We start from the raw sequence: 24,841 nt of genomic DNA, 5'->3' as shown, positions 1-24,841 counted from the left end.
GACCCACTTGAATCTATTGTATGGTCCTTGTCATATCCAGTGCTGAAAGCTAGAGTGGAGTAGCGGTCCAAGACAAGCTACAGCTTGGAGGCCCTGGGTTCAAATTCGTCCTCACCCAGGAATTCAATGACCAACGTTATTGAAGTTGTAACGATGCTTGGGTCCAGTGGCACCCTTGGACCAAGGAAAGTTTCATTCAAGATATAAGGTTCCGAAACGTGCTTACGCACAAAAGCTCACAGGTGGAACAAATGTTGTTGTTAGGTGCAAAGTCGTGCCCGACCCATCGCGACCCCATGGACAATGATCCTCCAGGCCTTCCTGTCCTCTACCATTCCCCGCCCAGCTTGCCTTGATTCATGGATCTGACGTTCGACGTTCCTATGGAATAAAAGTATTTACAGAATCGGACTGTCTTTTCGCCACCAGTTCCCTCCACAATTGAGCATCCTTTCGGCTTTGGCCCAGTTGCTTCATTCATTCTGGTGCTACCCGTACTAGCCGTCTGCTCATCCCCGGTAGCATATTGGACACCTTCCGACCTGAGGAGCTCATCTTTCGGCATCATATCGTTTTGCCTTTTGAACCTTTCCATAGAGTTTTCATGGCAAAGATACTGGAGTGGTTTGCCATTTCCTTCTCCAAGAAGAATAAACCTTGGTTGGTCTTAAATTTGCCACTAGACTTAAAACTTGGTTCTGCTGCATCAGACAACAGGGCTGTCCAGCCTGGCCTTCCTCACAAGGTTGTTGTGGGCAAACGAAGACAAGGAGGGAACAACCACCTTCACCACCTTAAGCGTTTCTCAGGGCAGGCGGCACACGAAAGCGCCAGACTTTCTTTCCTCGAATAATTAATAATATTTCACTCGTTTTGAGTAATATTCATCTCCTTCAGGCCCCAGTGGTACATTCCACTACCCCCCCCCCGTCCACAATCCTTTCGCGCGTGCTTCGCTTCTCTCCCTCCCTCCGCCGGCGAAGTGGTATATTCCACAGTCGTCCCACCTCCCCGCCCCCTCCGCGCGCTCTTCAGGTGGTAGGTGCCGCGCGCTCTGATTGGCCTCTCCGCTCCGCAGTCGACGCCGCTGCCGCCAGAGTCGGTCAGTCCGCGAAGGAAACGAGCGACGAGCTGGTCGCTCGGCGGCCGCTTTCTCCCGCCTTTGCCTTTTTGCCCACGGGCGCCTAGGCTGGGAATGGCCTCGGGTAGGTTTCGCGCCTTCCCCCTTCGTGGGGCCCGGGCGCCTGAGGGGAGGCGGAGGCCAAGAAAGGAGGGGGGCGTGGTGTGGCGCAGGCGGCGGAGTCGAGCGGGGCCTGGCTGCCGCCATCTTGGATGGGGCTACGCCTGCGCACTCGCGTCCCGCGCTTGGCCCCGCCCCTCAGCTCAGAGACCCTCTTAGTTCAGGAATGGGTTGGCCTTCAGTGTTGGCTGCGTTGCTTCCCCGCATGTGCGACCCACGCCAACGGTGGGTTATGTTTATGGATAAAAAACTGTGTGTGTATGTGTGGATATATCTATATATAAATCTTTGCAAAGCATTTTCTGTATTGTCCAGGTCTGTGTAAGCATTATATCTATATACCCACACACATATATAGTTATATATTTATATGTAAGCTCTATATACACACACATACAGTTATAGTTAATTATTATTTTTATTCATATTTATATACTGCCCTCCCCGAAGGTTCAGGGCGTTTACATATAATTGTAACTGAAACTATACATGGAACCATACATATAATAATTATATATCGCATATAACTATATGCAAACGCTCTCTATATACACACACACATATAGTTATGCGTATAACTATATGCTTGTTGCGTATAACTATATGCAAGCTCTATAGATACACATGTATATAGTTTGTAATATATTGCATATAGCTTTATGCAAGCTCTCTATACACATACACATATAATTATAGTTATATTGCATATAATTATATGCAAGCGCTCTCTCTATAAATATATATAGTGCTTGCATAAGTACATTGGAAGATACAGTCAATACTTTGCAAAGAAATAGTGCTATGAATAAGCAGTAGTATTTGTAGCAGATTTGGAGTCTTGTACTGCTGTGAATTATCTTGGACATACGGTAACAGCTCTGTGAGAGGGTGAATTTATTAGTAGTGGTGTAGTCCCTTTCCTCCCCCATCACAGAATTTTTGTGGACCTCTGCACTGTTTGTAGACAGCTAATGCCTTTGCATATTACTTTAAAGAAGAATAGATGTAGGGCTTTGTATGTTTTGTAGCAGTTATGACAGCCTGGAGGGTAGATTGGTACTATTGCTGCTACTGCCTGCTTTAAAGGGTTCCCATGAGGATATCACAGAGTTATTCGGAACTTTTTATGTGTGCTGTCTTGAAAGTATCCTTGCAGGCCTTTAAAGTAATCATTGGTTAACAATGTTTGTTTGCGCTTGCCTGTTTTGCAGGGATGTTGTAAGGGTTCTTGTGAAGAGTGTGTGAAAACTCTTTCGGACAATTTTAAAACACAACATGGATGCTCTGTGATAAGGATCTTATGTAAAATTCAAGATGGGGAAGGAGGTCGGGATAAACACAGATATCTAACTGTATTTATGGACAGTAGTAGGGGGGACAGGGTGATGAGGCTGAGAGAGAGAGTAGCTTTTCTGGGATGCTCAGAGATGAGGTGAGATTTCAAGTGGGAAATCTTAGGTCTTGTGAGATAGTGTAGTGGCTGTGACTAACCTCCACCGGAGGGGTTACCCACTTCAAACCTTGATTGTTTGCAATTTTGCACTTCATTCTTGGCAGTCCCTTTTGATCGGCTCAAAACCAGTTTCCTGATTGGGGAGGCTTACCTCTACTGTGAGCAGTTGTTATTTATTTATTTGTACCCTTCCTTTCTTGAGTCTTGTGGCGCAGAGTGGTAAGGCAGCGGACATGCAGTCTGAAAGCTCTGCCCATGAGGCTGGGAGTTCGATCCCAGCAGCCGGCTCAAGGTTGACTCAGCCTTCCATCCTTCCGAGGTCGGTAAAATGAGGACCCAGCTTGCTGGGGGGTAAACGGTAATGACTGTTGAGTCTGCCATGAAAACTAGAGGGCATCACCCCAAGGGTCAGACATGACTCGGTGCTTGCACAGGGGATACCTTTACCTTTTTACCCTTCCTTTCTCCCCAGTGGGGCTCAAAAGTGTCTTACAGGATAGAAACACAGAGCTGAAAGGGACCTCGGGTCATGTAGTCCAACTCACAATGCAGGAAATTCTTATCCTTCTCTCCTCCATTTTATCTTCACAACAACCCTGTAAGAGGTTAGGCTGAGAGAATGTAACCATTCTTCAATTATGAATGCGTTACATGAAATTCCCAGCTATCTTCCATCTTGGCCAGCATTAGAAAAGGAACTGTATCACCAACTTTCTGAACTTGCTTCCACAAGTAACATTTTGCACAGCCTTGTTTTGTTTTCTTTCCCCATTAAAACACTTCCTTATCCCTGCTTTCCTTCCTGATACAGTAGTGTCCAAGGTGGTTAATAATCCAAGTAGAAAAACACCCAGACAGGTCTGTAATCGCACATCAGATTGAAAACGGCAGCAAACCAATATCCTGCAAATTCAACCAGAAGCCCATGACCCTTAATGGATGCCCAAGTCCAAGATGCGTTGAAATAGAAGCAGCTTGACCTGAGGTGGAAAGTATGGCAAGCAGGCAACCCTCTGAAGCTCCCATCGCAAAGGGTTCAAAGACCAAGTTCCCCCACTTTTACCTACTAACTCAAGAGATAGTGGCATACCTATCAGGGTCTGTGTTGAGAGCCTAAGCATGCTATAAATCTGTGTTGCTAGAGCAGCTGCAAGATAACTGTTTCTTCATGGTCCAGTGGAGCAACAACATATTTTCCTAGCCCAATGACTTCTGTAATTTTATTTTTCCTTCAATATGGCTGAAATATATTTTTTTTCCCTGGGAGGCATCATTATGATTTTATTTATAATTTAACTTTTATCCCCCCACTCCTGTAAACCAGTTCATGGTGGCTAACAATCCAGAATAAAACTCTGTTCTAACCCAGTATAAAACCCCTTACAAATGACAACATAATCCAAAAACCAATTGGCGACAAATAACTCTCCCAATCCCACGCTCACACAGATGGATAACACCATGATGTGAAATGTAAGAATCTCTACTTCTATCCCTCATAGAGGTGCTGAAGCGACTACCATAATCTGAATAGAAATCAAAGTAAAAGACGTGCATAGAATTGCTTTGTATGTTCATCATCAAGAAAATAAGCTGATGCTTCAGGAGCATTTTTGGATGCAAAGTTAATGTGTGGGATATATTTCTAGTTGGACTCCTGTTTCCTGAAATCAAACATATTTCCTTTTATTTTTAAGATTCTGGAAGTTTCAGCCATTCTGGCAGTCAGCAGCAGAGGTATGTGTGCTCAGTAAAAATATTGCAAAAACCTTATGGAAGAAAGTCAGTTTGCGTCTATATGTTCAGGGGACCACTTGAATTTTCTTTCTTTTGTTTTGTTCACAATTCTTGTCTGTTGTTTCTAATCCCCTTGAGCCTAGCTCACATGACGCAAACGGCAGCATAAAATCCACACCATCTCTACTCCCTTCCTTTCCCTTCTGTAGCAAACTGCTATCTCCTGTTCAATCTTCTCTCAGTTGAAGGAGAATTCATGTGGGGGGCAAAACAATGCTTGCATTAGTGACAAAACCAGCCAGAGGAGCTGTCCAGGGAGTGCCCACAAGAGAACAATCTCTCATGCATTTAATCTCCCTTTCCAGATCCTATTGTGAGTAGCGGGGGTGGGGGCTGTCAGTGACCCAGCTTCACCATTTGGCAATTTTCAGGGCCGCAAGAGCTTGTCACCCTCTCCCATGCAACTCAGGTTGCAAGTAAAAGCCGGAGCTGCAGTTAATGTTCTGGTTAGTTAATGCTAGTGGGAGGTTACAGTTTCAGCAGCAGAGTTTCCAGAGAGGTTCCACGTGAAAACCGTGTTCATTTGAAACATCCTACATTTCTCTTGCAGCTATGCAGGGTATGGCAATCAAGGAAATCAGAGCTTTGGACAACCGTCACAGGTAGGCGGACTGACCAGCTTTGTGCTGTTCCTTTAAAGCTGCAAGTGGCCCTGTGTTCCTACGGGCAGAAAGAGTTCTGTTGCCTAGAGTTAGATGCCTTTTTCTACCTCCTCCTTGACTCCTCCTTGACAACAAGGGTTGGAGCAGTGGGCTAAGAGAGCTCCTGGCTCATGACCAAGATGTGGAGGACAAAGTGCAAATTGTCAACCTAGAAGCTGAAACTGCAAAACGAGCATGGGTTACACTTGTCCGGCTGTTGCGGTGGCCACACATCCCACAGTGGCTTGACCCTAAGAGAATTAGCCAGCATCAAACATAGACATATTGAAAGTCAGGCCTCGTGCCATGTGTATTCTCAAAGCAGGCAGCTGACAGCTGTCAGACCCAGTGACTGATCGGAACAGGTGTTGGGGACAGGCCAGACTCTTCACTGAGAGGTGTATAAGTGGCTCCACTTATCTCTAAACGCAGTTAGCACTTAGCTGTTCTGCAGTTCTTGCCCTTCTGGCCAACCGAGGCCACTTGTCTCGCCCACCCAGTCTGTGACGGTGCAGCCCCAGGGCCTTATCTTTCCTTTGCCATCTTGCTGTCGATTACAGGGCTACCCTGGCTACGAGCAGAGCGGGGAGAGTTCCTCCTACGGGCAAGGGTACGGAAGCTACCAGGCCAGCTACGGACAAACTCAGCCAGGTTTGACAAGCATGCTGACATTTCTGCACATGTGCACCATTCGGATGCGCCCCTTTTACTGAAAGCGTTCCCTGTTGGCTCTTCAGGTTATGGGCAAAGTGGCCAGCAAGGTTATGGCGGTTATGAAAATCAGAACCAGAGCTCCTACGGCCAGGAGTCCTACGGCAATCAGGGGCAACAGAAAGATGCATCAGGAGGGTAAGGGCCCAGTCTGAAACGGATGAGTATGCAGCTAAGGTAACAGCAAACATACTCCAGCCGCTGTAAAGCCGCCGCCTTTGCATGTTTGAGTCGTGTGGCCGAAAAGGGGGTAGATAGGGTGCTTTTCATGCCTTTCTGTACACTCCAGGCTCCTCCGAAGCTTAGGAAGTTGGAAGGGAGGTTGACAACTCTGTACTTCTTGTTTCTCAACTCACTCCTTCCTGTCTCTTATGGACAGCTCTCCTCTTATCATTCTCATTTCATGTTGAGAAGATAAGAGCCCTGCTGGATCCAATCAGAGAGCCAGCCATTCTAGCCTATTACCCACTGCGTGCAACCAAATGACTTCAGTAATTCTGCCAGCTGAGGAAAAGACTGCAGCCTTTCCTGTTGTTTCACAGCAGCTGGCTTTCAAAGGGACACTTCCTTTGGGGGCGTGGGGGTTTGGGTGGGACCAGATCACCATCATGGCTAAGAGTTCAGTCTGTGGCTGTCTTTGCCTAAGTTGGTGTCCCTTGCCACAGTTTGTGGGAGTGACTTAAGCATGGCCTAAATTGTCCTACGCATTTAGGGCATAACTCTCCAGAGCCAGCTTGGCATGGTGGTTAAGAGCGGCAGCCTCAAATCTGGAAAGCCGGGTTTGATTCCCCGCTCCTTCGTGTGCAACCAGCTAGATGACCTTGGGCTAGTCTCAGTCCTCTTAGAGCTGTTCTCACAGTGCAGCTCTGTCCGAGCTCTTTCAGCCTTATCTATTTCACAGGGGATCTCTTGTGGGCAGAGGAAGGGAAGGTGACCATAAGCTCCTTCGAGGCTCCTTCACGTAATGAAAAGCAGGGCATTAAAGACAACTCTTCTTCTCCAGTAATGTGTTAGGCCAGCTATATCAACAGTTCTGGTGGTGGAAAGTGCTGTCAAGCTGCAGCCATACTGTGACAACCCCATATGATTTTCAGGACCAGAGGTGAACGGAGGTGGTTTGCAACCTGGCCTTCCCAGCCAACTACTAACTAGGGCTGTTTCTACTTATTTTCTGAGATCTGGCTAAAATCAGGTTAGCCTGGACTGTCCAGGTCAAGGCAGAATCCTACTTGGGTCTATTCAATGGGTCTTACTCCCAGGAAAATATTCTTAGGCTTGCCTGGTACAGCGGATTGCTTCCAGTGGTGGTTTAGCTGATGGATGTCTTTTCACTTTGGACAGGGCCTCTTTTTCCTCTGCTTTCAGTGCCCCCAGTCTTCTTTTTTAACACTACCTTTCATTTCATTGACTTTTCAGATTTATTCTGTCCGTCTCTGGGCCAGTTGCTATGTTTTCAGTAGGTTCCCTCCCACCTTTTAGCTCTTTGCCAGCTGCTGGCCAGGTAAAGAGCTGGAGTAATGTATTGTCTGAATTAGTACTGTAGGATTTCCTCTGTGTTTGTGCAGGTTTGCTGGAGAGAACGGTAGGGCTGAGAAGGAAAGAAGATTCTAAAACAATTCCCATCCCCTGAACTAGGCTTTTGGATGTGTGCTAAGCTAATTTAAAAAACCAAAGTCCACTATACCAGAGGTTTATGAGTACACAAAATGTATGCCATTGAATTGCCTTTGAGGGGAGGGTCTATAACTTGTTGGCAAAGCAGCTCCTTGGCATACAGAAAGTCCCCGGTTCAATCCTTGGCATCTGCACTTAAGGATTGGTAGTAGATGATGTGAAAGATGACCACCTAGAGTCCGTGGAGAGCTGCTGCCAGTCTGAACTGGTAATACCAGGGGTAGTCAAACTGCAGCCCTCCAGACTACAATTTGCTGGGAGGGGCTCATGGGAATTGTAGTCCATGGGCATCTGGAGGGCCGCAGTCCACCTGGTAAGACTGACCCTGGTGGACCAATCTTATTTAGTATAAGGCAACTGTATTCATGTGAAGAACTCCAATGATAATTGAAGAGGGGCATCTGTCTCCTTGGGTATGTTTTCACTAACCAAAATATTTCCTTATTGAGGCCACCTGTCAACCATAAACTCCCAATGATTTTTTTTACATAAGAACAAATACAATCAATCCCGTGCATGATGGCATTTAGTCGTCCTTCTCCGAACCCGCTAGATGTTCCACCCACTGTCATTTTCTTCTGCTTTTCTTCTTCTTGGCAAGGCCAGGGGAAGGGAGAGGGGCTATAGGTCCGCACTGGAAGCATCCTTTGCCTTTACAAGACCCCAGCTGCAGTCCCTGGCATTTTCATGTAAAAGTTCTTGAGTAGCAGACATTGAGAAGGACTCTTCTATCTGAGGCTGTGGAGAGCAGCTCCCAGTGAGAGCAGCCAGCACTGAGTTGGATAGACCTATGGTTTGCCTCGAGCAGCTTCCTTATCATCATGTCACTCTTCTTCCTTTGCCCTCTGCTCACATGTATTGAAGAGCAGAGCCCTTCAGGCAAGAGAAGCTGATGTTCTGTAGTGGTCAGGGCCCATCTTCTCCTGGGGGCCCGAGACAACACATCCCTGGTTATCAGAGGGATCTTGGATGCCACCCGTTTCGATTTTGGTGCCTGCTCATGACCGAGAGACTAAAGAACGTGTTTTCTTGTACTTCCGTATAAAACGAAGAGCGCAGCGATGCTTCTCTCTTGTTTCAGCGGAAAGCCCTCGTACGAGCAGAAGCCCAGCTACGGGCAACAGCAAGCTTCATATGACCAACCTTCAGGCTACAGTCAACAGCAAGGGTCCTACGACCAGCCGTCAGGTTACAGCCAGCAGCAAAAGCAGTTCGAACAGCAGCCCGGCTACGGCCAACAGGGACAGCAACAAAGCTCCTACGACCAGCAGTCAGGCTACGGCCAAAACCGAGACTCCTTCGACCAGCAGCAGCAGCAGGGTTATGGTCAGCAGCCCGGCTCTTACGGCCAAAAGTCCAGCTACGGGCAGCAACAAGGATCGTATGGCCAGAACCAGCCGTCCTACCAGTTACAGCAGAAGGAGAGTTATGGACATAACATGCAGGGTAGGTTTTACATCCAGCAGTCAATATCAACGTTGCTAATAAATGCTTATGTTATGGAAACTTGGGGTGGGGGTGTCTGTAGAACCATCTCCCAACTTTTAGGGATGGGAGATTTCGTTTGGCACACGAAGCTCCACGTTTGCTTGCCACTGTTTCTAGTTGGGGTAGTGGTTCTCAATCTGGGGGTCGGGACCCCTGTGGGGGGGTTGAACAACCCTTTCTCAACTTTTTTACCATTGAGAAACTCCTGAAACATTCTTCAGGCTTGGAGAAACCCCAGAAGTGGCACAATTGTACAGAATGTAGTGCAGAAGCATAGCTGTGTGCATGCCTACCCGGAGTCCCTCCCATCATCCCCTCCAGGCCCATGATTGGCCATTTTGGGATGGGAGGGGATGAGCTGATATGACTGTATGTGTTCATATCATCTGATAAATGTTTTACAAATTTTAAAATATAATAATTAATTCTCACTCATTCAGGAAACCCAGGGTTGGCAAGAAACCCCAGGGTTTCACAAAACCCTGGCTGAGAAAGCCTAAGAACCGAGCGTGTCACAGAATAGTTCTTTTGTAATTCTTCAGATGATCCCCGTGAAAAGAGCAGGTTTGGAGAAGACAGCCGAGGTTACGGCGGGCCCCGAGGTGGAAGCAGGTTCGACTCTGACAGCCGCGGTCCGATGTCTGGGATGAGGTACGAGTTTCACTCCTAGCACTTACCGAAGATGGTGTGCAGCTGCCTTCCTGAGCCAGCATAATTATCCCCGTATTGCAGGTATAGGGCTGTGGCTGAGAGAGGGCCGTCCATTTCAGGTCACGTTTGGCTTGATCATCTAGCAGATTCTCTTAAGCTGCTGCACGCGACACAAGTATCTTTTTATTCCTCTTAATTTCAGGCAGCACCGGAAAGCAAACTTCATTTCTCACTGAGTGGTGAGATTCTCTCAATATGTTCTGGATTTTATTCTTCCTCATTAAAGCAGGGTGCTATGAGAGGGGTTAGAGGAGTTGATGTTCTAACTCTGCCCAGAAAGGAACGTGTTTGATCCGTGGTAGCTTAATCGGGGGCAAAGAGCGCAGTGTCAGGTGTATCCCGGTCCTGAGAGATGCTTGGAGCCAGACCGGATGCAAGAAGGTGTTCCATTCGGAGCGGAGCTTTCTGATTTTTCCAGCTTAGAGTCTGGCGGAAGCTTTGTTGCCTGGCAACGTGAAATGCCGCACTGCTTCTATTCACAGCCTTAGGAGAGCGGTCTTTGTAAAGTTTAAGCAAATGGATTGCAAGGTGGGAGGGCAAGCCTTTAGGGCTCATAGTGGGGGGTTGTCTTCGTCTTTCCAAAGTTGGAAGAAGTAAACGCTGTCTCGCTGGTTTAGGAGCGGAGGCTGCTCTTCTAAATAGGTTAGAATGCTGGGTCTACTTGGCCTGTGCCAGAACCACATGGCAGGCCTGCTGAGGTGGGACTGTCTTACACCCAGCTTGGATAACCCAGGCAAGCCTGGTCTTTCTAGATCTTGGATGCTAATTGGGGTCAGTCCTGGATAGCACTTGGAGGGGTGGTCTCCGAGGAATACCAGGGTCGTGACGTGATGGCAGGCAATGGCTAACCGCCTCAGAACGGTGTTAGGGTCTCCTTAGGCCTTCTCAGTTGAAATTGTTCTGCAAGGCCACTTGGGAGCCCTATTGTTCTCCTAGCACAAGACGTAGGAATGGCAAAATGCGGAGGAGCTGTTGCCCAGGACTATTTTGTAGTTTAGCCTGGGGTGTGGGAGGAGGCGGGGGGGAGGGGGCATAGGATAGGCTAGTAGGCCACGAGGATTAAAATAGCCCTTTTGCAGCATGGCACAGTTCATGGTGTGTGTCAGTAACTCTAAATTTAAATCTTCTCTCATGCCCCGCAAACGGCCAGGCTCTTTTGAGACCTCATCTCAGTCCCTGGCACTAAGAATGAGAAATGCTCACATTTACAAGCTGAGGTTTGTGGCATCCAGACTTGCTGTTACTATGTTTGAAAATTCTGAAGTCCGTTTTAAGAAGTTTCGAAGTGCTGTGTTGAAATGAGAGTCCTGTGTGTTTATCCCTATCCTGTTTTTTGTTGGGTTTAAGTTGGACCTACTGCTTTAGGGGTACATCTGAATGAAAGGCTTGAAATACATATCAGAGGAAGCTTTAGAGATTGCTGCTCAAAATAAAAACTCCTTGCTTGGGGCGAAACCTGATGTCAGAGATGACCACCGCTAGAGAGCCAGTTTGGTGTAGTGGTTAGGAGTGCGGACTTCTAATCTGGCATGCCGGGTTCGATTCTGCGCTCCCCCACATGCAACCAGCTGGGTGACCTTGGGCTTGCCACGGAACTGATAAAACTGTTCTCACCGAGCAGGAATCTCAGGGCTCTCTCAGCCTCACCCACCTCACAGGGTGTCTGTTGTGGGGAGAGGAATGGGAAGGCGACTGTAAGCCGCTTTGAGCCTCCTTCGGGTAGGGAAAAGCGGCATATAAGAACCAACTCTTCTTCTTCAGTAATATCAGGGCTCTCTCAGCCTCACCCACCTCACAGGGTGTCTGTTGTGGGGAGAGGAATGGGAAGGCGACTGTAAGCCGCTTTGAGCCTCCTTCGGGTAGGGAAAAGCGGCATATAAGAACCAACTCTTCTTCTTCTAGTCCTTTGCTCCTGTCTGTTCTGATATACCAGGGTACTGAAGAGAAAGGGCCGGTAATTAAAAGACAGAGGCAATTTTTCTAGTTTGTAACCTTAACTGAAGCATATATTTATGCACACAAATTCATAACCAGGATTCTTAAGGAGGCTGGATTGAGGTTGGTGTCCTTCTGAAAACCAGAGCCAGCAGCTTGAATTTCAGCCTTAACTTGCTCATTTCGCAAAGCATCCCAATGTAGAATTTTTTACTTTTGAACAATCAGCACTGACTCAGTTCCAGTCACTTAACTGGAAAGCATCTTGGCACATCTTCAAAAGCCAACCCCACCCCTGGCTGTGTATTTTAGGGGCTCTTGCATGTTGTTGGGTATTAGAGCATCATATTGCATTAAAATGCAGCTGCTCTTGTAGGTAGAATGCTCACGGGAACTCTTGAGGGACTTGATCAGCGGTAAGCTCTCTGAGCAATCCATTATTGTGCGAAGAATAAAGACAGCATTATTATTATTATTTTTAAATTAAATGGATATTAGCATGTGCTACATGCTACTTTGGATAACAGTTCCATGTTTGCTAGGATATATATCTATATATCCCCCCTTATGTAAATTAGTTACAATAAAGAAACTGCATATGGTGGTTTGCTCATTTTGGATGCACCCTTTTCCTGTACCACGTCTCCTGCTGTTCTGGGGACTTCCCAAGGTTTCGGACTGTAATGGAAGAGTGATTAAGCAAAAACAAAATCCTTTCTACCGTCTAGCTATATAGACAGAAGTGCTGTGTCTAATCCAGTGAACCCAAGCCTTCAAGTCACTCTTGTCTGCAGTCCCAGGTCTCCACTTGTCTGCAAGGAATGTGGGGTCCAGAGAAGAGGTGGGGGAATACCTGTGCCATGCTGCATAGCTTCATTTATTTGATTGATGATTCCAACAAGTCTCCTCTGGGAAGGAGCTGCTGGCCAAGTTATCACTGGACGAATCCATGCAGGCTCAATAAAGAGTTTAAGGAGGGGACCTTTAAACAGAAGCGTGCCAATTTCCAACAAAATAACAAACAAGTCACCCTTGCTTCAATATTCTTTGTCAACAGGAAATGTCAGAATCAGTGGACGAAATGAGATACAATGGCAAATGGTCTGTGTTCTCTCCCTCCCCAGGAAGGGCCACTGTATCTCGTTTCATCCGTTGATTATTACTTGTTGTATTATACACTGATGAAGTATATTGAAACAGGGGTAATTCACCAGGACTTGTTTGTTATTCCGTGGGAAATTGGCACACTCCAGTCAGGAGATACCCTCATTCAACTTCCTATTGAGCCTGCACGGATTCATTTGGTGTTTGCTTGCCGTATTCTGAGTACCCCGTCTATTGGCTGCCTCTGAGTTATCATTGGAAAGGCCCCTAGGAGCGTTTGATGATGATCCTTAGCAACTATGCAGTAGCTTTCGAAGTTTTAAGTGTCGCTTTCGAGCCCCTGGGCTCGGCTTGTAGAGACTCCAGGAAGAAATCACTTCTTCAATTTTTCCTCTGCAGTGGTGGTGACCGAGGGGGCTCCAAAAATTTTGGTGGTAAGTGCCAAGCATCTTGAAACAAAATGAAAAAACAAAACACACACACACACCAACATTTCCAGAACTCCTTCGGTGGAAATTCTCTATAGATTTTTTTAAAAAACCAACCAAAACTTTGCCCCCACATGCCATGCTACGATGTGTTCAAAATATTTGCTTGTTTTGGCCAAAGGTGGGAAGTTTTTGGAACCAAAATGGATTTGGTCTTTCTGCATTAAAAATAAGTAAATAGTACCTGTTTTCTTTTTTTTTGTTCAGCTGCATGAAAAACATTTGTTTGCCCTAACTCTTGCTTGCCACTGGATGGTTATACCAAACTGTCCTTCAAGCACTGCATACCAACGAGAGGGTTCTTGCTGTTTGTGGCTAGATGTTGCCCTTACAAGATGACCACCAGTATAAACCTGACTGCAGTCTGCAAATGTGAAAGACCGTGACGCCTTCTGTCAGATTATTTTTTAAAATTGCAGCGGTCTCCTGAATTCCGTTTTGGTTTTCTGAGTGTTGCATAGCTCTTTCCCCGCCCCTCCCCACCTGCCTTCCTTTTAGTATCAAGTAATGTTGACAACAAAGAGTTTTGCACGACTTCTGCATTTGTTTAGTTACCCTTTGCTTTTCTCTGTTTGACTCCTTTCTTCAGGTCAAAGGGAGTATGGTCCAAAGTCAGATGCTGGTAAGCAAATAGAGCAGCCTGACCAGTTTTCCTTGCCCTGGCTACCGTAAATTCTACCTCTCTGGCCTCCTGTTGTCACTCCTTGGCACCTTTCACCTCTCCCCAATACTCCACTGCCAAAGTCATTTACTTCCTGAGTTGTTCATACCGCATGAGGTCTCTTCCTCCATTGGTTTCTTGTTAGCTCCTCCCCCAGCACAAAACCTCTCTTCCTCCATGGCTTCACCCCTTGTTCCCTCCCTGTTCTAGTATCCTGATTACATCCCTGCCTGTAGCCTTTATTCCACCACCCTCAGCTGTCCCATGGTCTCCCGATCCCTTTCTCCCTTGCTGCCTCGTATGCTCTGAGCCACTTCTCAGAATTACCTGCATGAGCCTGCCTCTCTCATTGTACCTTTTCAGAGAAGCCAAAGGTGGGGACCCGTCATCTTGTATTCTGTCAAACGCAAAGCATGACAGCAGAGATATATTTGTAGCCATTGGTTCTCTACTTTGGCTTAAAATTGGGAGTGAACCGTATAATGGTAGAATACCTGCTGCCACAAGGTATGGCCGTTTGGGTGGTTAAAAGTGGAATTAGACACGCTCATTGAGGACAAGTTAGTGATGGTTGTTAGCCCTGATTAAGAATGAAACCTCCACGTGCAGAGGCAGTGTACTTCTTGTGTACTAGATGCTCAAAAGGTAACACCAGTCAGTGTAGATCTTTTGGAGAACTACAGCATTCTCTCTAAGGATGTGCTTTGGGATTCTGCTGGGGTGCCAGGCTTGTATCAGTACCTCTTTGCTTTGCAGTACGTATTCAAAGCTGCCTGAAACAGAGAGTTACCGGAGCTTTTTGATTTTGCACATGAAACAGAGGTTGTGCTTTGATTCCGGGCATCTTGAAACAGAACGTTTTGCCTCCCCTCCCCCTCCAAATGCCGTTTTGATTTAAAAATGACTTCTTTTCCTCTCCCCTTTAGATTCGGAATCCGATAACTCTGACAACAACACCATCTTTGTACAGGGACTCGGAGACGATGTTTCAACAGATCAAGTGGCTGAGTATTTCAAGCAAATAGGCATTATTAAGGTGTGTAAAATATGGGGGGAAATTAAGAAGGGATGGGGAGCAGCAGATAAAGCAGCTGAAGTGAGGAGGGTGTGACTGGATATTGGAGCTGCTGAGTAGAAATCTAAATCCAAAGGTGTAGCGCTATCACTCTTATTTTATTTTTATTCATTCATTCATTAATTTATTAAATGTATAGTCCACCTTCCATCTGGGACTCAAGGGGGATTACAGTTACAATCTAGCCCCCATAAAACTCCAATCCTTAAATAAATAAATGAAACTAGAGTCTAGTGGTGCCTTAAAATGCAAATATTTATTACCGCATATGCTTTGAAGAAATTAACGCTGACTCATGAAATCTCGTGCCAGAATAAAGGCCCTTGTTCGGCTAATTCCTCACCGTTCACATGTCAGCGAGGGTTCTGCTGCCGTTCTTGTATTTTTTCTGCAGTGACAAGAGAGACTGAGCCGAAAGCCAAAACAATGACATTTACTATGTGCCTATACTCCCTTCACAGACTAATAAAAAGACAGGCAAGCTTATGATAAACCTCTACACAGACAAGGACACTGGCAAGCCAAAAGGGGAAGCAACGGTGTCTTTTGATGATCCTCCTTCTGCGAAGGCAGCAATTGACTGGTTTGATGGTAAGGCCCATCCCTCTTCTGTGCATTAGCCAAGCACGTGCATCTCCGGGCAGGCTTCCTCGCCTAACAGATACTAAAATGCTTAGTTAACACCCAGCAATGAATTAACTGCAGTCCTGAGGGTCTGTGGTGGGATATAGATCTGTGGAATGAGGATATTCTGCTCGCAGTAGGTAGAAAGGGCTTATTTCAATTCCGGTGCTCATTTAGCCCCACATCTTTAGCATCCAAATGGGGAGCCACCGGGTATGTTGTTGCTGTTGTTAGGTGCGAAGTCATGTCCGACCTATCGCGACCCCATGGACAATGATCCTCCAGGCCTTCCTGTCCTCTGTCATTCCCCAGAGTCCATTTAAGCTCGCACCGACTGCTTCAGTGACTCCATCCAGCCACCTCATTCTCTGTCGTCCCCTTCTTCTTTTGCCCTCAATCACCCCAGCATCAGGCTCTTCTCCAGGGAGTCCTTCCTTCTCATGAGGGGTATTTGAGTTTCATCTTCAGGATCTGGCCTTCTAAGGAACAGTCAGGGCTGATCTCCTCTAGGACTGACCGGTTTGTTCGCCTTGCAGTCCAAGGGACTTGCAAAAGCCTCAATTCTTTGACGCTCGGCCTTCCTTATGGTCCAACTTTCGCAGCCATACATTGCAACTGGGAATATCACAGCCTTGACTAAACTCACTTTTGTTGGCAGGGTGATGACTCTGCTTTTTAGGATGCTGTCTAGATTTACCACCGGGTATAGCTTCTGCCATTTTCTGTCCTCCAGGAAAGGAATTCAACGGCAGCGTCATCAGGGTTTCTTTTGCAACAAGACGACCCGAGTTCCTTCGAGGAGGCAGTGGAGGAGGAGGAGGAGGGCGCCGAGGTAGCAACAAATATGTTTACATATTAACCTTATTTTTACAGTCCCCCTTTTTCGTTGAGACGCTGGGCGGAATGCGCAGGGCAAGTTGGTGCGATCGATAGAGTAAGACCTCTTCTCATTGAAAGACTAGGAATAGGATTGCCGAAATCTGAAAGCAAGGCAACAAAGATCAACAGATCCACAAGTTGGAATTACATATGTAGAACCCAATGTGGCAAGGGCAAAATAACGCATACAGCAGACAAATAATCCGCTCTATATACATTGGTGTGTTTCACGATTTAATTCCCTTTGTTAGATCACGTCATTGAAACGTTGCCACGTAACGTCAGCCCTGTTGGCTTTATGAAACTGCCCTCTTGAACAATTCGGTTAATTTGCAGAGTGCCAGAAGTGTAGGGGCTTTCTTTCTCACAACCCCCAGTCAGAAACCCCCGGGAGGGTCACAGACTGGGTTTGATGCAACACTCCATCCCTTGTAGCCCCTTTGCCAGCCCATGGTTGAGAGATGTACTCTCCCGGTCGCGGAGGTCTTGTTCGGCTGCTTTGAACACTGTTCAGAGAAAGCAGTTCACGTCCCCATAAATAAAACTACGACCTAGCTGCCGTCGAGGGAGAGAATGGCCAGAGGCCTGTCAGTTCTGAGATGAACCGGGGGGGGGGGGGGGGTGTGGACTAGATCAGGGGTAGTCAACCTGTGGTCCTCCAGATGTCCATGGACTGCAATTCCCATGAGCCCCTGCCAGTGTTTGCTGGCAGGGGCTCATGGGAATTGCAGTCCATGGACATCTGGAGGACCACAGGTTGACTACCCCTGGATTAGATGATCCAGGAAGTCCCTTCCAGTTCTATGATTCTATGAGCCACATTGTACCTCCCAAGTCTTCACGGTGCTGCTGCCCTTCCTTGCCTTACCTTTTCCGTTGTTCCCGCAGGTTCGCGAGGAGGGGGCTTTGGAAGAGGCGGGGGCTTCCAAGGCCGAGGCGGGGAACCCAAGGGCGGAGACTGGGTTTGCCCGAATCCGTAAGTCCTTGTCCTTAATGGCGCCTTGAAAATCAATAGCATGGCGCGCGACATGGTGAGCATACAGAGCATACGTCCGGCTTCTGTGTACTGAGCTCCTCTAGCCAGGTACTACGTGCCATCACTGATAGCACCTCTCCAAAGTCCCCTCGTCCAGAGGTCTTCTCCACCTCCTGTTCCCTGAGTACCTTGAGCGGGAGGTGCCAGGGATCGAACCCCAGGCCCTCCTGCAGTCAGAGCTTGGGGTCTTCCCTTTGTGCCACGGCTCCTAATTTTATTAGCTGCTCTCCATTGACTCGGCATAATAATCTCTGGAAAAGGGAGAAGGAAAGTTGAGAGTATATGTTAACAAAGGACCTAGAAAGACGAGAGAGAGGTAGTCCCATGCTGTTGTGGTCTCCCACTCTCCCATTGCCTTCAGCTCTACTTCTCCTTCCTGTCCTGCTGGCTTGGGAATCTGCTTCCTTCGCTCCCCATCACTTGCTTGCTCTTCTCTCCCTCTCCGTTTCTAGGGTTGCCAGCTCTGGGTTGGGATTCATTCATTCATTCATTCATTCATTTGGATTTTTATACCACCCTTCCCAACGGCTCTGGGTGGTTTACATGGAATGTTGCACAAAATTACCTGGAGATTGGTGATGGTGCTGGGAGTGGGCAGGATTTGGGGCAGGGAGCCTCAAGTGGGAGTATAAAGCTATGGAGTCCACCCTCCAAAGCTTCCATTTTCTCCAGGGGGGACTGATTACTGTAAAACTGGGGGATCCCCAGGTTCCACATTGAGGCTGGCATCCCTATCATGTTCTCCCTCCTCCAGCAACCCTGTCGTGTCCGCTTCCTGATTTGTGCATCTTTCCACGCCCTGCCCCCCCAATCCCTTTTTTTTTGGTAGCAGCCCTGTAACATTGAACCCCATTTTGGAACACTGCAAACACCTGGACGGTCACCTGCCTTATCCTTTGGATAACAGTTGGTGCATGGACACTGCTCTTAACGTTGGCAGAGGGTTACTTCTTCCGGTGTTTTAAAACAAACCGGATTTCTCTGTTGACCTAGTGGCTTGCGGAGACCTGTGCAGCCCTAATTCATCCTGCTGAGCCAAAGTTTTGATCCGCACAAAAGCCACGGTTGGCTGCTAGATAGAAGTAATGAGCGTTACACTCCCCAGAAACCGTGGTTTGCAGCGCCCTCTAGCTAAGCCAGATTCTCCTCTCTCCCCCTCTCCACCACAAAAATAAGTTCCTGAAATGGGGATTCTCCTTTCTTCCAGGACCTGTGGCAACATGAATTTTGCCCGCCGGAATTCCTGCAATCAGTGTAACGAGCCCAGGCCGGAAGACTCCCGTTCCTCAGGAGGCGGTATGTGGATCCCCAACGGGTGCTTGAGGTGGACACTGTTGACTTGAGCATGCACGAGACGTTTCCCCTCTTGCGTCCCTCTCTTGCAGACTTCCGCGGCAGAGGTGGCTTCGGAGGCGATAGGGGGTTCCGAGGCCGCGGAGGCCGGGGCGGCGGCTTCGGCGGCAAAATGGGAGGAAGGTGCGTGGCCGAGTTTCCGAACCATAGAAGCAGAGGCAGGTCCGACTGTAATAAAGTGTGGGATAGCGTCCAGCTTGATGTAGTGCAGGGGTAGTCAAACTGCGGCCCTCCAGATGTCCATGGACTACAATTCCCAGGAGCCCCTGCCAGCATCCGCTGGCAGGGGCTCGTGGGAATTGTACTCCATGGACATCTGGAGGGCCGCAGTTTGACTACCCCTGGTATAGTGGTTAAGTGCAGTGGCTTCTAATCTGGAGAGCGGGGTTTGATTCCCCGCTGTTCCACATGCAGCCATAACCCTGAGCTAGTCACAGCCTTGTCAGAGCTGTTCTCACAGAGCAGTTTCTCTCAGAGCTCCCTCAGACCCACGTGCCTCGCAGGGTGTCTGTTGTGGGGAGAGGAAGGGAAGGCGAATGTAAGCCGCTTTGAGACTCCTTTAGGTAGTGAAAAGCGGGGTGCAAAAAACCCAGCTCTTCTTCTATTTTGGGTTAAGCGAACAACAACAACAAAAAATAAAGGATTATGTAGCTTTTAAAATAATTGAACAAGGATATTCTACTAGAAGTTGGAGAGAAAGGGCTTATTTCAGTTCTGGTGGTCACTTAGTCCACATCTTTAGCATCCAAATTGGGAACCACTGGCATGAACTTCTAAATTAGTCATGTCCAAAAGCTGGGTTTGGGTATAACTTCTGCTATTTCAGGAGAGGAACAAGAAACTGGGGGCAGGTATTAACGACTCTTCCAAAGTCCAGAGTGCTGGCAGTTTAAGAGTCACACCAAGCTCCGCCCTTTTTCCCATCTCTGGGGCTTTGCTGTTCCTGGTGGGTCCGCCATCATCCCCAGCCAGGCGGTGCTCGGCAAGTGGACTTGGGACTAACTTACTGCAAGCAGAGAGTGTGGGAGACTGTTGCAGGTACTGGGGCAGAATTCTTGCCGCATGTAAACCTGCGAGTAAACTAACGCCTTCTCTTTGTCTTCCAGGAACGACTTCAGAAGCGATCAGCGTAACAGGCCCTACTAGAACTGGCCATGAACGTTCTCTTCATCTCTCAAATGGCTTTTTTGTCGGTGAAATTTGCCAGGTTTCGCCTGCTGCTTTATACCCCGTGGCCTCTTCTGGATAGTGGAATGAAAATGTGAAAACGGCTTTTTATTTTGGTGGGAGGGACTGGGTCAGAGGCTTTTCATCTTTTTTTTGTTTGTTTGAAGCAAGTCCATCGAGATTTCATCTTTAATTTCCAACATTCTTCTCTCCCAATATCCCCACCCCCACCCCCACCCTAGTTCTTCCCCAGCCTCGGAAGGAAGGAAGGAATTAAATTGTAAAATATTTGCCAAAAATCGGATGTGTTTTATAATACAATAAAAGCTGTTTATTTGTGACATTTTGGCTTGGCTTTCCTCCCTCTCTTGTTTAGTGCCTTCTCCATTTTCTCCCTTAGTCCCTGTAACGCAAGAACGAGGCACGTTCAGTTAAGTTACAAGGAAATCTGAATTCTGCAAGTGGTGTAGATTGTAAAGGTAAAGGTAAAGGTATCCCCTGTGCAAGCACCGAGTCATGTCTGACCCTTGGGGTGACGCCCTCTAGCGTTTTCATGGCAGACTCAATACGGGGTGGTTTGCCAGTGCCTTCCCCAGTCATTACCGTTTACCCCCCAGCAAGCTGGGTCCTCATTTAACCGACCTCGGAAGGATGGAAGGCTGAGTCAACCTTGAGCTGGCTGCTGGGATTGAACTCCCAGCCTTATGGGCAAAGCTTTCAGACGGCTGCCTTACCACTCTGCGCCACAAGAGGCTCTGGTGTAGATTGTAGTCTTCTCATATTAGCATAATTTATTCTGGTAGGTATTCAGGAGGCGGTAGAATCATAAAGATGGAAGGGACCTCCAGGGTCATATAGTCCAGCCCCCTGCACAATGCAGGAAACTCACAATTACCTGCCCACCCACAATGATTCCAATTCTTGGCCTAGAATGATCCCCCCCATCAAAAAACAACAACTGGCATGACATTGACGCCCTAGCCCCTGGAAATCATGCCCCCAGCTCTGCTGCTGTCACCTCCAGTCCATAACTGTGTTTGCCTTCTCAATCCTTAAAAATCACTCCAGGATTTAGGTTTTTTTAAAAACCCCGTCTGGATTTACAGCTGGATTGCTGTACTGCGTCCTGCCTGTAGGTGGTGCTGTCTTTCAGCGAGACGATTGTGGGCACCGTGGATGTTTGAAACCAGATCCTTTTCATTTCGCTCCAAAGATCTTGATAGCAGCAGTCTGTTCGGTGCTCATCTGCCATCCCTCCTCTGCCATATGGAGGATGCAGCAAAGAAGGCAAAGGAGGCTGCAAGGAAACGGTTCCAATGCTCATTCCCCCAGAGCAGTGGGTCATGTGGCTATCGAGTGGGAAACGGCAAACGTTGCTGAATTAATAATGCTCCGCAAGGACAGTTCTCTGTATACTCTACATAATTCTATATCCCTGAGGTGGGGGAGAACTATATACATCTCAGGGTAGGGTTGCCAGCTCTGGGTTGGGAAATACCTGGAGCCTTTGGGGGTGGATCGGGGAGTGGGTGAGATTTTTATTTTCGCATTAATTTTTTTCATTTATTTTATTTAGATGGGGGAGGGACCCTGCTGGTTCAAGATCTGGCTTTTGACAGCCCAGCACATGGAGCCTGTGGCTGAAGGTTGTGTAGGTCATTTACCTAGGGCCACGTAGCCAGATGTGGGTACAACCACGGTTTGGGTGTAGTTCATCAGCACATGTTCCTGGCCCCAGGTTGAAGTGGCTGAGGTCCACACAGACAGTTGCCTCTGTAGAAAGTCGAAACAGTCCCTTTACAGGTCTAAGCTGGACTAAATGAGCTTTGCTTAAGGAAGGACGCACCAGTTGATCAGTTTTCCATGAAGCTGCCTTCTACTGAGTCAGACTCTTGGCCCAGATTAGAGAAATCGGCTACAGCAGAGGCCTGTTTCCCTGGTTGGAAATTGCCACACTGGAGACTCTGCAGCTTTATTGTCGGTAGATGCGTAGCACAAGTTTATGATCACCTGCTAGACGGGCAGGGGATCACCAATTTGGCTTCTGTCTAGACTGTGGCGGTCCAGAGTGCATAAACAGCATTTCTCATAACCCCAAACGAGAACCATCTAATTCAAATTGCCCTTGAAACGTTGCTTCTGTTTCAAAGCTAGGGCACAGCCCTGAAATGATTCACCAGCGGTTTAGAAACCGCTGAGCGGGTGGCCTTCACCTGGGTCCAGACAATGTGTCATTACTTTGCACGCTTCTGAGCTGCCGGCTCCTGCTTTCTCTAAAACAGGGGTAGTCAACCCGTGGTCCTCCAGATGTCCATGGACTACAATTCCCATGAGCCCCTGCCAGCAAATGCTCTAAAACACCTTCCATGCTACACAATCGCCTTCCTGGTTTTGTTGCCGAGAACAGTGAATTGGCCTCCGTTTAGATTCAAATGGGTAGCCGTGTTGGTCTGAAGTAGCACAATAAAATCAGTCCAGTGGCACCTTTAAGAACAACAGAGATTTATTCAGGGTGTGAGCTTTCGAGGGCAAGCACTCCTCACGCTTGCACTCGAAAGCTCACGCCCTGAATAAATCTTCGTTGGTCTTAAAGGTGCCACTGGACTCTGATTTCATTGAGCCTCTGTTTACTTTCTGTTCCTACGGCTGGCCGGGACGTCGAGAAAGGCCACACCGGCTGAGGAGTTTCACCCAAGCTGTAAACTTTGCCCTGGTTTCTTATCTCAGCGGCCCGCCTGAAGTCCAGATTCTCTTCATTCCACCCTCTTTGTTTAAGCCCGGCCTCATTTCCTGCTTTTGTGTCTCCGCCAGGGGATGCTTCCTTAGGTAGGGAGTCGCTTTCCCGTATTCCAGGCTGCTTTGACATTTCTCTCCTCTCCAATTGTCTCTCTGCCCAGGGCTGAGGCCTCCAGTTGTTGATGATTCTGTCCGTGTGAGTGTCCCCCACAGAAAAAGCTCTGAGATGTCTTCTTGTGTTTCTTATGCAAGCAGATCTTTCCTCGAAAACCCCCTTTCTTGGGCCCACCACTGGTAATGTGGGCCTGAAAGCTGTTATACTCAAGCAGGGTTTTGTGAAGCCCTGGGATTTATTGATGGCCCTAGAAGGGATTCCTGAATTGGATAGAGTTAATTAATTTTTAAAACATATTTGTAATATGTGTTAAACATTTAACAGGTGATATGACCATATGTCTACCTGCGCCCTCCCCAAAATGGCCAATGATGGGCCTGGAGGGGATGGGAAAGGGAGGGGCCTCAGATGGGCGTGTCCACAGCAAGGCTTCCCAACCATATTCTGCTCAATTGTGCCATATCTGGGGTTTCTTGAAGCCTGAAGAATGTTTCAGGGGTTTCTCAAGGGTCAAAAAGTTGAGAAAGGCTGCACTGGAACATCACGGCAAAGGTTCTTCTGCTGGACTGGTTGACTCCGACATCAGGTCACCAGATTGGTTTGATTGAATTTAATGAAAACGATTCTATTTCACCTCCAGGTTGCCAGTGTGCAAAACCTCACCTTTCAAGCAACAGAAAATGCCCAGACTAAACATACAGAATTTTAGAAAAATGAACCCCTTGCAGACTTGAAAGTGCACGGTGTTACAAGACAGCCTTAATTAAAAATGACGGCATTTAAAAGGATTTAAAAGAATGGAACTAGAGGCTGGAAAAGGTCACCCTTTACCATTCCAGGGTGGCCTAAAGAAGAGGAGTTCTTGTACACTGTACACTGAAAATTGTACACTGAAGCCTTGTGAACACAGAGCGAAGATAGCCTGATGCCGGCTATGAAAAGCAGAGAACTGGGTTGATAAAAATCAGAAACAAATGGAAAATAAATAAAACAAGGAACGTATGTTCATCCCGACGATGTAGGTGGTGGAGCAGCTCTCTCAGAGCTCTCTCAGACCCACCTATCTCCCAGGGTGTCTGTTGTGGGGAGAGGAAGAGAAGGCGATTGGAAGCCGCTTTGAGACTCCTTCGGGCAGTGACAAGCCGGGGTATAAAGAACAACTCTTCTATCTTCCGGCCGGCCTGGAGCATCTGGTGCTTGGAGACAGACTATGGAGGCTCCATTTATCCCGCAGGGGAAAAAAAATCAACAGATCCATGGAAAACTCTCCTCTTTTTTCTTTCTTGACCTCTAGCCGCTTGGGCCTCGACAATGTTATTTTTGAGCTGCTTCCCTCCAGTTTTATGACATATTCTTGTTTCGTTCATGGCAGCATCCATACTGCTAACAGCTTTTGGCTGGGATCCCTGCATTTCATAAGCCACTCTGGGGACTATTTTCCCAAAAAAAGCCGAGTTAAGAAACAGATAGTCCTGTCAATAAAACAAGAGGGATATTTTAAAGGTGTGTTTTCTTCTTTCCCCGAAATGTCGCAAGCCGAAAAGAAGGATGCTGTTGGGTCCCTGAAGGACCAATCGTCACCTTGCATGAGACCCTCTTGGTCCCACTCTCTGTTGATAAAGAGCTCTCTTAGGGAAATGCCTGCAGACCTGCTGATGACAGCCTGGGGAGGGCGAAGCTTGCTAGGGAGAGAGGGAGCTCAGCAGGGACATAGCTGGGCTATAATATCCACCCTCCAAGAGCCTCTTGTGGCGCAGAGCGGTAAAGCAGCAGACATGCAGTCTGAAGCTCTGCCCATGAGGCTGGGAGTTCGATCCCAGCAGCCGGCTCAAGGTTGACTCAGCCTTCCATCCTTCAGAAGTCGGTAAAATGAGTACCCAGCTTGCTGGGGGGTAAGCGGTAATGACTGGGGAAGGCACTGGCAAACCACCCCGTATTGAGTCTGCCAAGAAA

General features: G+C 47.7%; 1 protein-coding gene across 2 annotated transcripts; it reads left to right on the top strand.

The window, feature by feature from the left end:
* Nucleotides 1–1,051: 1,051 nt before the first annotated feature.
* Nucleotides 1,052–20,378, top strand: TAF15 (TATA-box binding protein associated factor 15). 2 transcript variants are annotated; one of them, XM_077311066.1, is made up of 16 exons: nucleotides 1,052–1,205; nucleotides 4,391–4,430; nucleotides 5,041–5,092; nucleotides 5,692–5,782; nucleotides 5,869–5,980; nucleotides 8,598–8,962; nucleotides 9,547–9,655; nucleotides 13,154–13,188; nucleotides 13,832–13,864; nucleotides 14,830–14,939; nucleotides 15,440–15,569; nucleotides 16,336–16,434; nucleotides 17,370–17,457; nucleotides 18,725–18,813; nucleotides 18,903–18,993; nucleotides 19,977–20,378. In XM_077311066.1, exons 1-16 carry the CDS (start codon nucleotides 1,196–1,198, stop codon nucleotides 20,014–20,016), a joined length of 1,494 nt encoding a protein of 497 aa, XP_077167181.1. In that variant the 5' UTR covers nucleotides 1,052–1,195; the 3' UTR covers nucleotides 20,017–20,378. The 2 variants fall into 2 exon arrangements, 1 of the variants encoding a protein (XP_077167181.1); XR_013226711.1 differs by lacking the exon at nucleotides 19,977–20,378 and having other exon boundaries at nucleotides 17,370–17,512.
* The last annotated feature ends 4,463 nt before the right edge of the window (nucleotides 20,379–24,841 follow it).

This window comes from Paroedura picta, chromosome 15, assembly GCF_049243985.1.
Source record: "Paroedura picta isolate Pp20150507F chromosome 15, Ppicta_v3.0, whole genome shotgun sequence".
NCBI lineage: Eukaryota > Metazoa > Chordata > Lepidosauria > Squamata > Gekkonidae > Paroedura > Paroedura picta.
This window is presented reverse-complemented; position numbering and strand designations above follow the sequence as displayed.